At 50.0% G+C, this 13,398-nt stretch overlaps 1 protein-coding gene across 13 annotated transcripts in view; it reads right to left on the reverse strand.

The window, feature by feature from the left end:
• The window catches only part of LOC129632511 (core histone macro-H2A.1), a 94,819-nt gene that overhangs the window by 66,233 nt on the left and 15,188 nt on the right, over positions 1 to 13,398 (reverse strand). For all 13 annotated transcript variants that reach the window (XM_055554279.1, XM_055554290.1, XM_055554269.1 and 10 more), the window contains exon 2: positions 9,260 to 9,464. In XM_055554279.1, coding sequence (XP_055410254.1) covers positions 9,260 to 9,431 — 172 coding nt within the window. In that variant the 5' untranslated portion in view covers positions 9,432 to 9,464. The remainder of the gene's footprint in view (positions 1 to 9,259; positions 9,465 to 13,398) is intronic.

The following is a 13,398-nucleotide window of genomic DNA, read 5'->3' on the forward strand; positions in this document are numbered from 1 at the left end:
ACATGTTCAAAATCAGAGAAAATTTACCACCAGAAGATCTTAGTCAATGACGTTCTAAAGGATGTATGTAAAGTGAACCCAGGCAGAAGGCCTGAAGTGAAAGAGGTATGCACATTTTGGCTCACACCCTTTTCCTTGCCCACATCCAGAATCAGTTGTGTAGCGCTCTGAGCCTTCCCACTAGCCTAGACAAAAACAGAACCCCTCATGAGAACTCATCTAAGTACATGCAGACCCCAATGACAGAAATGAAAAGCTGCATACCACCCTTCAAAGAGAAATAATGGAGTAACAGCGAGACTCCTTGACCACTGAGGTTTACTAGGCCACGCAGCTTATCTTCAAGAAAGCAGCAGTTTTCAACCAATGGTGGTAGAACAATTGCACATCCGTATGCAAAAAACTGAATCCAGACACAGACCTAACACTCTCTGCAAAAATTAACACAAAAGGGGTCAGAGACCTAAATGTAAAATGCAAAACTATAAAACTCCTAGAAGATAACATAGGAGAAAAATCTAGATAATCTTGGGTTCGGTGATGCCTTTTTAGATACAACACCAAAGGCACAATGCATGAAAGAATTGAAAGGTTTTTTTTAATTAAAAAAAAAGAAAAAAAAACACCCTTCTGCTCTGTGAAACACAGTGTTGAGAGAATAAGATAAGTCACAGAGCAGGAGAAAATATTTGCAAAAGAAAGCAATGAGACCTTTCCTTTCTCTGGTCTAACCCATAGGGCTGGGAGAGCAGGGGACATGGGGCCATTGTTTTGTGAAGGGTGCCCAGATCACACTTACACTCTCCTGGACAACCGCATGGCCTCCTTAGGAGGACTGGGTGAAGGACCAGATAAAAACTCAGGTTTTGGCCTCTGCAGCAGATTCAGGAGGCCCTGGGAGAAGCGTGTCCTCACGCTGTGCTGCCACCCCCGTGGATGGAGAAGTGGGGCGCTAGGCTGCCCCACTCCTCAGTGCTTTCCACGCCTGGCCTCGGCCCCGAGGTCCGACTTACCTGGGTAGCTAACAGGCTGGCCATCTGACAAGTCACCAGGGGGATGGCAAATGCTAAACCGCTGCTTCTCCAAGCACCTCCTGAAGGTTCATCCACCACGGAATCATCTAGGACTGCCAACGTAGCTCCCCGCTTAATCACTTCATGATTTGCTTCATATGATCACGTACAGTGATCAAGAGCAGATGTTAATAAAAACAGACTAAAATCTAACTCTCTTTCGTGCATGTATACATATACACAAAAGGCATTCGGTGCCAGCTGCTATCTCTAGGCACTGAGATTATGAGTTTTCGCTTCTTAAATTTTCAGACATAAATTACTCACATAACTGGAAAAGGGAACATACATTTAAATATAGTGTGCACACACTGGGTACCCAGCACACTGGGGTTTCAACTTCTGTGTTTCCGATTTTTTTCTGGTTGTAACCCTCTGGCTTATTAAAATCCAGTCCCCCCGAGACCCCAATTTCATCTGCTGACAGGCTTTGTAGAACAGTGAGCCCTGTGGGGTTCTGGGAGCCTCAGGAATACATGAAGTCTCTAGCAAGAAGAGTTAGCTGGGTCCTGGCCAGAAGTCTAAGTCTAAGGTTGGGTGGCCACGGAAACAAGCGAGAGAGACAGCCATTCAGAGGGCTTCGAGCATCACAGAGCCAGCCTGTCCTGTTCTCCCTGCCCTATTTTTAGCTGTGTGAGTACAGGACACACTTGGCTGTTCCGGATAGGAAAGCGGTAACAAAGGCCAGGTAAGTGACAGAGCCAACTGCAGGCTCTTCCTACCCTAATCTTCCAGGCTTGTCGGATCCTTTCTTTCCCAGGCCAGAAATGCCAAGTATGATGGATGTTTGTTGAAATGAATATCTGTGTAACAGGACACACTGCTGACAGAGGAGGCCTCTCCCTGTCATATCTACAAGAGAGGGGGGCAGGGATGGAATGCAGACAATGAATAACACCAAAGGGATATGCAACAGCTGACCTGAGTTATAGATCAGAAAGCAAGCAAACTAAAAACCTGGGATGAGGATGATCACTTTACTAGCTAACACCAGGCAGAGGTGTATCTTTAACACCATCCCTTTTCCCTGGGGTTTTACTACAGGATGTAGTCAGGCACAAGGGCTAGGACACATCCAGTCTGCAGAGTGGCCATAGGGTCCCCCGGGTGAACCCTGCTTGTTCCCCAGGCCAGGACCTGACCCTGAAAACTTCACCATGGTTAGCCTAGTTCCTACAGACAGCTTGAGAATGGAGCACCTGCTGTGAGAGACGCCAGGTGCCTGCTAGAAGTGTGTGGAGGTCCTTCCTGGTCACTAGCAGGAGATAGGAGAGATTAGACCGAGGTCTGAAACACAGGGTGTGGGGAGGGGCAGGGAATGGGGAAACGGAAAGGGACTGGTAGGTGAAGAATATGCAAACCTGGATGTCTTCATTATTTTGTAGCTTACAGCCAAAGATGACAGAAGAAAAAAAAATTGTAGGCATGGCCTTATCCTATAAGAGGTAGAAATATACTATGACCATAGGTTTTTAAACAGACCAGAGCAGGGTATCCAAATCAACAGATCTCTCACAGTGATCAACTTGAGAGGGTCTACACTTATTACAAAGTGTCGACATTCAGTCTTGAGATGCGAATTCCCATCCTCCTTACTGTCGAGAAATCAACTGAGAATAGATGTGATTTTTGCAAGCAGGCTTACATCCCAGGAGGCAGGTTGGCAGCTGTGTGATCAAGCTATGTAGTGTGTCTAGACTCCCCCGCCCAAAAAAAGATGTCATTGCACATCCTTTTGGATTTGATGACCAGGAACCAGGTCTGTCCTCTCAGGAGTTGGGTGAGGGACTCCAAAGGCACTTCCCTCCAGGGTAAGCCCAGTGGGCAAGGACTCTCATCTGGCACCTCAGTGACGAGCACAGCCCTGAAGAGTGGTGGGCCCTCCCCAAGTCAGCAAGTGAGTGGTTCAGCTTAGCAGAATAAGCGCACAGCGTCCCCAGGCCACAGCCTCATGGCACAAACGCTGAAGCACCTTCTAATGTGTTGAGCCCTGTATGGAGGTGGCAGACCTAGCTCTCCTGAGCTATTAGACAAGCTCTGCACCTCAGTGCCACAAGCCAGACCACAGAGCATCCTCCATGGTGGCCTTAAGCTTTGCTTCTTTAGCTGGCATTCTTCATGGTCCCATTTTCACATCCTAAACCACCAGTGTCCCCACACTACATCACGCAAGGTGTTTATAGCATAGCTGTTTCTTGAAAGGCTCTCTGATAAAAGTTTGGGAACCACTATATATCTAAGTTTCTCCCCTTGGGGATTCACAAGGATACCCACATGTTAAAGGCTCCCAAAAGTGCTGCAGTAAAGAAAGCTATTTCCCAGTGGTTCCCAAACTAAAACCAGTTGCTTTACTGAGGAACTCAACAAAAGGTATTCACATATCCATCTCAAAACAGGGAATGTGAATACAGCCATCTCCCAGTTTCACCCACACAGCCCGGTGTTTTGGTGGACTACCTCTTACATTTCACCAAATACCTGGGTTCTGCTGAACACCGTTTGAGCAGTGTTGACCCAGGGCGCTTTGCATCCATCTAGTCATGGCATGCTTGCTTTCTACTCTTCCACATATACTTTTCATCCCTCCTACCACCCCCACTGTAGGACTCCAGTGCTTTTAACTTGTCCCTTAGACCTGCCCTATCCCCTTACTGGTCTATGGACTTGTGTGTTCCCAACATCAACTTTCCCTAGGGCAAAAAACATGTCACATGTTCCTATTTCACATCTCCTAAACCTCCCAGCACTGAGCAGGGCTGTGCTGGGCACAGGGAAGAGACTCCAAAGAGGCTTTCTGAGCTAAGCTGAATTCAAGTTCCTCTAAATATCACTTAAGAAAAGAAGTACCACAGTAATACCAGAGCAAAGACAATGCCTCAAAGAAACTACCTCAGTTTCCCCATGATAATACTTCTTTTTATCTATAATTTATTTAGTGTTTACTAAGAATGCTGGCGAAATTCATAAGATGCAATACCAATCTTCACAGCAACCTGAGAGTTGGGGCTACTATCACCACTTGGCTGGAAGGTCAAGGGCCCTGGGGTGGAGAATGGACTGTGCTGGGGCACCAGGAAGCCCAGCAGACAGCATAACATTCCTCGGGAGGCGCTCTGGGAAGAGTCAGCAGGGCTGCAAAGCCAGGCACACAGAGAGCTGGGGAAGGAGCTGTCTGGTCGCCAGACTCAAGCCTGTTCCAGATGTTGCCTATTCCTTTTAAGTTTGGCAGATGATTGGGCTCTGCACCCAAGAGGAGAAACAGACGCCAGCTTCAAGTTTCAGAGAAGACGCAGGCCCCAACCTCCTCCCACAAGCACCCCAGCCTGGAGCAGACCATAAGGAGGAGTACTGCATGGTCCCTCACCCCTGAAGACATGCTCTTCACAGGGGATCGTCTATCTGGACTCTGATGGCCCCTGGTCTGCAGGGCTGCTGTCTGTCCTGATGCTCTTGTGCTGGTCTGGCCTCAGCTCTGGCCTAACCCAGGCCCAGGGCTGGGCATGCTCAGCTCTCAGTTAACTAGAAAACCCCCCAAGGTTTTCATGAGTGTGCCAAGAGCTCAAGACAGAAGTAGCTTTCAACACCAGACAGAGTAAGAGTTTGGTAATAGGGCACCTTGGTGTTGAGGGTGAGTCTGGCTTTAGGCGTGTATGTGTGTTAGCTGCTCAGTCATGTCCAACTCTTTGCCACCCCATAGACCGTAGCCCACCAGGCTCCTCTGTCCATGGGATTCTCCAGGAAAGAATACTGGAGTAGGTTGCCATTCCCTTCTCTGGGGGATCTTCCTGACCCAGGGATCGAACTTGAGTCTCCTGTATTGGCAGGCAGATCGTTTACTGTCTAAGCCAGCTTTAGGAAGTGGAGTCAAATGGCAGCTTGAAATAAACCAGAGGGAGCAGTTCTGTAACAGCCAGGGCATTCTGCAGGTGCCTGGTGAAAGGACACCACGCCCGAGTGGGCAGGGACAGCCCCACCAGCATCCCCAAGGCAAGCAGGCGACCCAAGTGGGCAGGGACAGCCCCACCAGAATCCCCAAGGCAAGCGGGCGCCCTCAGTCACCTCAGCAGCCAGAGCAGGACTACTCCCTCTGCTGTCACCCTAATGTCACCAGGTTAACAGCTGGGCACCTACACTGTGCAGACCCAACAAAGCACTTCGCGTGCACCCTCTCATTCCCACCTCACAGTAAGTCCATGGCACTCACTGTAACCCCCATTTCACAGATAACAGAACTACAGCTTGGGGATGTGAGTGAGCTGCCTAGGCCATAATGAGGAAACGGCAGCTCTGACACCAGGGTCCCTACTCTTAACCACCTGGTTCTGCTGCCCCTACCAGATTCTACTGGACAGCATGGCACCCCAAGTGGTGCCGCAGGCTGGCCGGAGATGTCAGCTCCCTGCTCCAGAGCTACCTGGTCCTAGGTGGGCCCTGCAGCTCAGGCACCCAAGCATCCAGACCCCTCCTCAACTCTCCACCAGGGTGTTCTCACAGGAGGCCAGGTCCAGCCATGTCAGAAGAGCACTGGGTCGCACCCCATCACCATGCCTGCAATTGTGTGCCACCTGTCAGAGAAGGAGACAAATCCTCCAGGGGGACCCTTCAGGTGACAACTAGACAAGCGGGGCAGCTCTGGTCAGCAGGTTAACACACATCCTCCAGGAAAAGCTTTCTGAAGCCTGATCTCAGCACATGTGTTCCTGCATCATCACCACCTTTTCCTGGTTTGTACCTGCCTCTGGACAAAGCTTCTGGGGGTCAGGGGAGGTCTTGCTCTGGCTTCACTCTCAGCACTGGACACAATGCAGCTCTTCTGAGGACCTGTGGAATGGGTGGCACTTTGCTCAGATGCCATGTATTGGAGCACAGTGTCTAAGCCCGAAGCTACATTAGCGTTTCCCAGCTCTGGGAAGAGGCTGGCACCCAGCAGGTGCATTGTGAAGGTGGCAGAGCTCTTTCCTATCCCTCACGGGGCTGGATGGCACCATCTCCCTCTCCAGATCTCAGCTGATTATGTCTTCTCCTCAAATAAAACCCTCCTGGGTCAGTTCACCTCCAGGCCCCCAGGCACTGGGGCTCCTTGGCCTGTTTACAGCCTCCACAGCACTTGGCACAGTCCGGAACCATCTGGGTTGGCTGGTTCTTCCTTCCAGACTAGAGCATGAGCTCCATGGAGCAGAGACTATTTCTGCCCCAGCCACTCCTGTGCTCTGCAGCTAGCACAGTGCTGGGCACAGAGCGGGCACTCAGTAAGCATGTGAAATGACTGGGAAAGGGTCTTCTGTGAAACAGGAGCAAACAGCAGAGCAGAAAGAGAGCTGGGCCACCTCTGCTTCTCTCTCAGGGACCAAAGCCCAAGTTCTGAGCAGGCAGATGGGCTCCCACAGCCCAGCCCGAGGGGCTCAGGACGGATCACCTCCTGAGAGCAGTCATGGCGTGGGTGCAGTGCAGCAACGCTCATGGGTGGAGCGCAGCAACGCTCCACTGATGCAGCCCTGAAACTCAGCTCCTGCCCATCAGACAACCGGACACAAGCGGCTAGCAGTAATCAAGTATAGCACCGAGGGCCCAGGACATCCCCCAAGGCCCCATCCCACAGACCAGATGACAAGTTGGGGCCCCGGGCAGTGGTCACTCCAATGACTCAACACTGTGTAGGCAGAGAAGATGGCTCAGATTCACCTAACTATAGCTCTTCTGGAAGGACTTGGTAAAATTTCAAAATATGTATTACTTTTTAATACACAGGGGTTAACATGGCTAACGCCAGAGTAAGGATTTGCCTTAAGTGACTTGGCCAGCTCTAGCACTGGACCGCCCTGATCATTCCCACCCCACTTTGGGACCACTACTGCACCCAGGACAGTCAGAGACGGGCACAGTTGGGGGGGGTTCAGGGTCAAGGTGCCCGGCCCCCATGAGAAAAAACCTGCTGACCTGGCCCTCATGTGCGCTGCGCTCAGTTTCAGAGCCAACCAGACATGACAAGGAAAACATACAGATTTTCTGTGTGGCACAGACAGTTGTTGCCTCAAACATGATGGAGCAGCAGTATGCCCCCACCAATGCCCTGCTAACTAACAAGAGGGAGCTTGATGGAAGAAATGAAACTGCTGTGGTACTTGACCTAATGAATGTGTTTGTGAACAGCCCAGTGTCATGCCTGTGCCAGGGGCATCATAGGATTCAGGAGCCAGGAAACACAGGTCGGCTGGACTTACACATCATGTCAGCTTTCCCCATTGCGCTCAAACAAAGTCCCTTTGGATCTCACAGCAGCCTGGAGTTGGTGAAGCAGGGACTGTTGTCTCCAAATGAGTTGAAAGGAAATTGGGATCTGGAGAGGTTAAATGACTCTGGGTCACACAGCAGTAAACTGCTGAGCCAGACCTTAACAGTCTCCTCTGGGTCCCACCCAGTGACTTCTCCCCTGGTCTCCCCTGCCAACTGCCAGCATTACATGTGGTTTTCCTGGGTGTGACACCTATGTTCTGGGCTTCTGTTTCCTCATCTGCATAGTGAGAAGAACCATGCCTATGTCATGCTACCAGGCATGCCACCTATGAGTCTCTGACAAGCACAGGGTCCAAGTTCCAAATACGTGCAAAGGCCTCACAACTAGAACCCCAAATACTTTTTATGCCTAGACACTTTTAACAGAACACAAAAACTCTAGAACCTTCATGGTTGTGAGGGGAAGCCTTGGGTCTTGTCTTAACGAGAAGGCTGGGAGAGCAGGGAGCAACCCAGCCTTGTCTTGCTGAGTCAGGCTCTCCTTTCTCTCTAGAGAGATAGCTGCCCCCACCTGCCACTTGCCCTGATGATGTATGGAGAAAAAATTGGTAAAAGCATTACAAAGGGACAGCAGGATGTGCCCCTTTGCAAGTACTTCCTGGTTATACGTGGCAAATCTTTTTATGCCCTGAGGTTGGTTTCCTCAATACTAAAAATGGCGGCTGGGGTTGCAGGGGGGTGGGCGTGAATCCTGCCCAGCTGACCTCCCACAGTTGCTATGGAGTCACCAATAAGACCAACAACATTTTATCTGGGAAAAGGACCAAGGACCCCCCACCCCCCGCCACCTCGCCCCAGAGGGATGGCTGATTCCTAGACTGGGACAGGGGAAGGTCAGGAGGAGATGAGAATATCTCATTTTGTTGGAAAGAAAAGAAATGTACAGAGTGATGGAGAAGGGGAAGAAGGGCTAAAATCCAGCCTGAAGGTCAAATTTGAGACAATGTGACCAAAATAATGAGTAAAGACATGGCAGTACATAACATGTTAAATTCTAAAAATCCACGAACCAGCATTGATAGAGAAAAAAGACAAGAAGGGAAGGGCAGAAAGAAAGCTCTTCTTAGCAGAAGACTGCCAACTAATAAATGTAGGAGAAAGGACAGAAATAGAAAAACCACTATTTTATAACCACCCCAGTGATAACAGATCCTGGTAATAAGATCATCAAGGAATGCTAACGCCATGGGTGAAAGGCTGCGATCCAGGATGTGCAAAAATGCACAGACACCACCTTAATCCAGTGACCAAAGTGAAGATCAACAGTGACAGGACAAACCCACAGCAGGGGCCTCCTGACACGAGGCCAGAGAAGGGTTCAACATCGCTTACGGAATTCTCCCGCCAAAACATTTAACCTGAATCCAAGCCTGAGGCCCACACAGATTAAAGGGCATTCTGTGAAATATCCAGCCTGTGCCCTCCAAAAACATCCATGTCATCAGAGATTTTTTTTGAAAACTAGGGAATTTTTTTAAATAAACCTAAAGAAACCTGACAGACAAATGCAATGTATGATCCTAAAATGGATCCTGGATCAGGAAAGAAAATAGAACAAAATCATAAAGCACATTATTGGGACAATTGAGGAAATTTCAAAACAGACATTATTATAATAGGTAACAACCAAACAGGTAACAGCCAGAAATAAATGTACACGTGTGCATGCACATGCATGCACACACACTCACACACACACACACACACACACACACAGAGTGGAGAGAGAGAAAGCAAGTGGGGCAACATGTTAACAGATGGTGCATCTAGGTAAAAATGTTCACTCACTGTTCTTGTAACTTTTCCGTAGGTTTGAACATTTTCAAAATAAATGAACAAGGTCCTCCCAATCCTTGGAAGCTGTGTGTCCACAGTGACTCAGGCACACTCACCTGTCAGGTACTCCAGGACGGCAGCCATGTACACGGGCGCCCCAACTCCGATCCTGTACTTGGGGTGGCCTTTCTTGATGTACCGCAGCATCCGGCCCACGGGGAAGATGACTCCCGCCTTGGCGGACCGGGAGGTTTTGGTGGACTTCTTCTTCCCACCCCGGCTGGACATGGCGGTGGCCCTGGAGATGGATCAGCAAGTTCACTGTGGAGGCAAGCGAATGCTCGGGTCAGGATTACTGGGGACATCTCCCCTTTCCCCACACCCTCTGGGCCCTGGAAGAAACAGGCTGTGCTGGCAGATGCCACCGCCTAGTCGCGGAGCCCTGCGAGCCCAGTTTCTGCATTCCACCCATGTGCTTCAGCCCTGGAAAAAAGAATGGCTTAGCTTTTCACATTTTATACCATGACATCAATTTTATCAGCCACTTCCATTTAAACGTTACTCTGACAACGACTGCTTTTAAGTGCCTCGCCTTTATGCCACATGATGTAAAGAAAATGGGGTTTCTTGGCTGAGATCTATATGCTTGTTTAATAATTGTATTTTCATACACTGGAGACCAGGGCTGATACATTTGCTGAACACTTGATAAAAGAAAACTATGTCACCTGCCTCTACAATGAAGACGTTAAGTCAGACACTTAGGTTTTTTGATGAGAGCAGCCTCTCTCCCTTGTAGTCCTTTATCTGTGAGAGGCAAGAACTGCTCACAGGAGTTAAACGGGCAGCCAGGTTGGAATATGAGGCCCTCTGAGCACTTCCTGACTGCTAGTCAGGCCTGTCCTCAGAAAAGAGAGTCCTTCCTTTCTTCCCCGACCCACTCACCATCCAAAATGTCCCATACCTCTTGTAGGGTCCTCTCTTCTCCACCCCGACTGTAACTGGACCCAGGTCACCACTATCTTAACCAAATGATCACACATTTGGTCCTGAAAAGGCCTTCCCACCACAGGCCACACTCTAATCCACCTGCTCTTCACTGGCTGAGCTGTCTCCATGCACACAAATCTGAATATGCTGTGGTACTATTCTTAAGTTTTCCCTGCTGCCACAATTCCCAAGACGCAATCAGAACCTTTGGCCTGTCATGCAATGCCCTAGAAATCTAGGCCTGCCACACCCATCGAGCTTCACCTGTGCTTCCTTCCTGAGGTCTAAACGCAAACACAGGGAGTACCCCCAAATGTCCTCCTCCACAGTAATCGTGCCCTTTAGCCAGGACCTCCTTTATCCTTCACGCTTTCCTGCCTTCTGCCAACCCTCCCGCGTGCTCCATCCTCTGGGTTCCTATGTGCTTCACACCACGGCACTGATGGGCGCACATACACACGCTCCCCCACCCTCCCTCTCTCTCTCGTCACACCGCGAGGTCTCAAAGGGCTGCCCCTGACTATTCCTGGCACAGTACCACACAGCAAGGTCGCAGACGTTTACTAGGAGCATCGAGTCATTCACGTATGCACTTAAGGAATCACGCTTGGGACAGAGACGACAATGCACAAGGCAGATGGGGCCTTGTTCTCCCAGAGCTGGTGGACACAAGAAATACTACATAACCCTCAGTCACTCAAATGGGAACTGTGAAAGGCCAGTGCAGGGCACTGCGGAAGGGGCTGTGAGAGGCCTCAGCCTGTTCCAGGGCACCAGACAAGACTTCCCTGGAAGACACAGATGCTCAGACCACTGAACCAAACGGTCAAGTCTCCCATTTACTGGTAAACTGAGGTCAAGCTCCGTGGAAGTCACAGAGTTAGGAGTCCTTGTTCCTGACACCCAACCCTACATTCAAGATATACATGGTCCATATCTAACATCAGTATGACCCTCAAGACCATCTTGGATGGTCTGCCTGACAGAGATGGCCAAAACAGGAGAAGGCAGAATTTCTGGGTACTCTGACAGGCTCATCAGAATTAAGGGGGCGCAAGGCCTGTGTGATGAGAACCCTGTATTTCACCCTGTCCAGGGAGGTACCTAGGCTTAATTGATCATTGATTGCTAAAGAGAGTCCCAGAAGGGTCTGGTTTTTCTGAAACAAATAGTTGGCTCCACTTCTTCTGTAATGAGCTCTGTTTTAAAACATTCCTGGCAAACAGGTGCCCACGCTCACTCTGAGCAGGAAATGGTATTTGTACTTGTGTGTGCATGTGTTTGTAGGGAAAAGTTGGATCTGGGCTCCCAGCAGTCTTTGGCTTTAATACAAATATGTTGCACAGATTAACCCCAGACCTTTAGACTGAGAGTTTTAATGGTTCCCCTCTTCCAGCAGGAGAGGCCAGTGACCAGGGATGGTTTATGCAGCTCAGCCCTGCTCTTCCTGGTGCACAGACTCCAGCTCTGTCTCTGGGTGGACCTGCCTGGGTATGTTTGGGGCTGACTTTGTGGGAATCGGACAATGTCCTGTCCCAGACCGGAACCACTAGTACCCAGGGACCTGACATGCCTATTCTTCAAAAGTAACATTCCTGGGGATCCCCTCTGATTCGAGCCAAGAGTCTTTAGTCAACAAGCTGGTGACTCCCGAGTCCCTATCCCAGTGTACACCTGGCTGCCGAGCCCCAGGGCTCTGTTCTGACTGCCCTCGGCAGGGCCTGCTTTTAAGTCCCATGTGAACTCCTGTGGGTTTCTCAGCCCCAGCAGTGGCAACTTCATGCACCAAGCTACCAATCAGGGGCCAGTGTGTCCCTACCTCTCTGCCCACCTCCACAGCTCCCAGTCATTAGCCAGGCTCTGTTGAACCCACTTCCATAACTTCACAAGCCTCTTCCCTTCTCTTTGCCCTCCCTGCCTTGGTTCAGCTCCTGCTCCTCGCCTGTTCTCCACAGCACTAGTCTCTCTCCATGGATGCCAGAGGATCTCTGCCACTTTGCTGGCTCTCCAGCTCCCAAGCCAGCCACAAACAGCATCCTTTACTTCTTCAGCACTGCTTCCCATCATCCCTGCCTGGGCTCAGATGCCCAAGTTGCCCTTGACTTCCTGACCTGTGAAGCCATGTCCAGAATATTTTTACACATGCTGCTTCTCCTGCCTGAAACACCCTTCGTCCTCTTGCCAAACCTGAATTTGATGCTCACACAACCTCTCCTCTTGGTCCCGACCATGGACTGGATTGTTCACTGCTCCATATTCCCACACTACATACCCTGGCATCTCTATGTGTGCCTGCCTCCCTAGCTCGACTCAACTAGGACCTACTCCATGCCAGGTGCTGCAGTCATCTGCAGGTCCCCAGGTTCCAAGAAAGACCTTATACATCAGTGCTTAAACGTCAGAGCCATCTTCAGGTCTCATTTGGAACCAGACTCCTCTGATAAAACAGCCCTGAGTCTTCATTCCCTCCCCAAGACTGCCCTGAGGAAGTTCTGTTCCTTGCCCCTCCTCATGTTCTTGCTGCACTTCTAGCAGTAAATCCCTAAGCTGTAGCCACAGCTATGAAAGAATTCTACCTGAGCCACGCAGCCTCATGATATCCAATAATGTGTGGTGATTTTAAAAACATCATTTGGAAAATCGCCTTGTAGCGGTGCAAACTCCAGATAAATGCATGAGTGTGGCAGGTCCATCCTGCTCTTCAGAAGTCTAGGAGACAAGGTCGGTTAACGCCAAGCACCAGCATGGGGAGGCAGGGTGGGAAGAGTAACTGTGACAGAAGTGGCTGCTGAGCACTGCGATTAATAACTTGAGTTCCAAAGTCAGACTAACCCAATTCAAGTCACAGCTCTACCACTGAGAGCCTATATATCCTAGGCCAGCTGCTGTAACAAATAAGCCCCTACTTCTTATTTCTCACCTGGGGAAAGTCCTTGACTGGAGTTTATCTGCAGGATGATCCATGGGTCCAGACTCCTCCCACCCTTCAATGCACAATTTGGGGTTACCACTGGAGGTAAAGGGTCATGGAGGAAAATACCTGGCGGCTTTCAGAGGCCAGGTCTGGAAGTGGAGCACACCACTCCTGATCATGACCTACCAAGTAGAACATGGTCACATGGCCACACCTACTGCAAGAGAGGTTGGAAAATGTCCTCCAGCTATTTCCTACAGAGAAAAGAGGAAACAGCCAGTCTCTGTAACCTGACAAACCAACTTGAGAGCTGACCCTGAAGCCAGGGTCTGAGTGACCAGTCAAAGCCTA

Source organism: Bubalus kerabau, chromosome 1 (assembly GCF_029407905.1).
Source record: "Bubalus kerabau isolate K-KA32 ecotype Philippines breed swamp buffalo chromosome 1, PCC_UOA_SB_1v2, whole genome shotgun sequence".
NCBI lineage: Eukaryota > Metazoa > Chordata > Mammalia > Artiodactyla > Bovidae > Bubalus > Bubalus kerabau.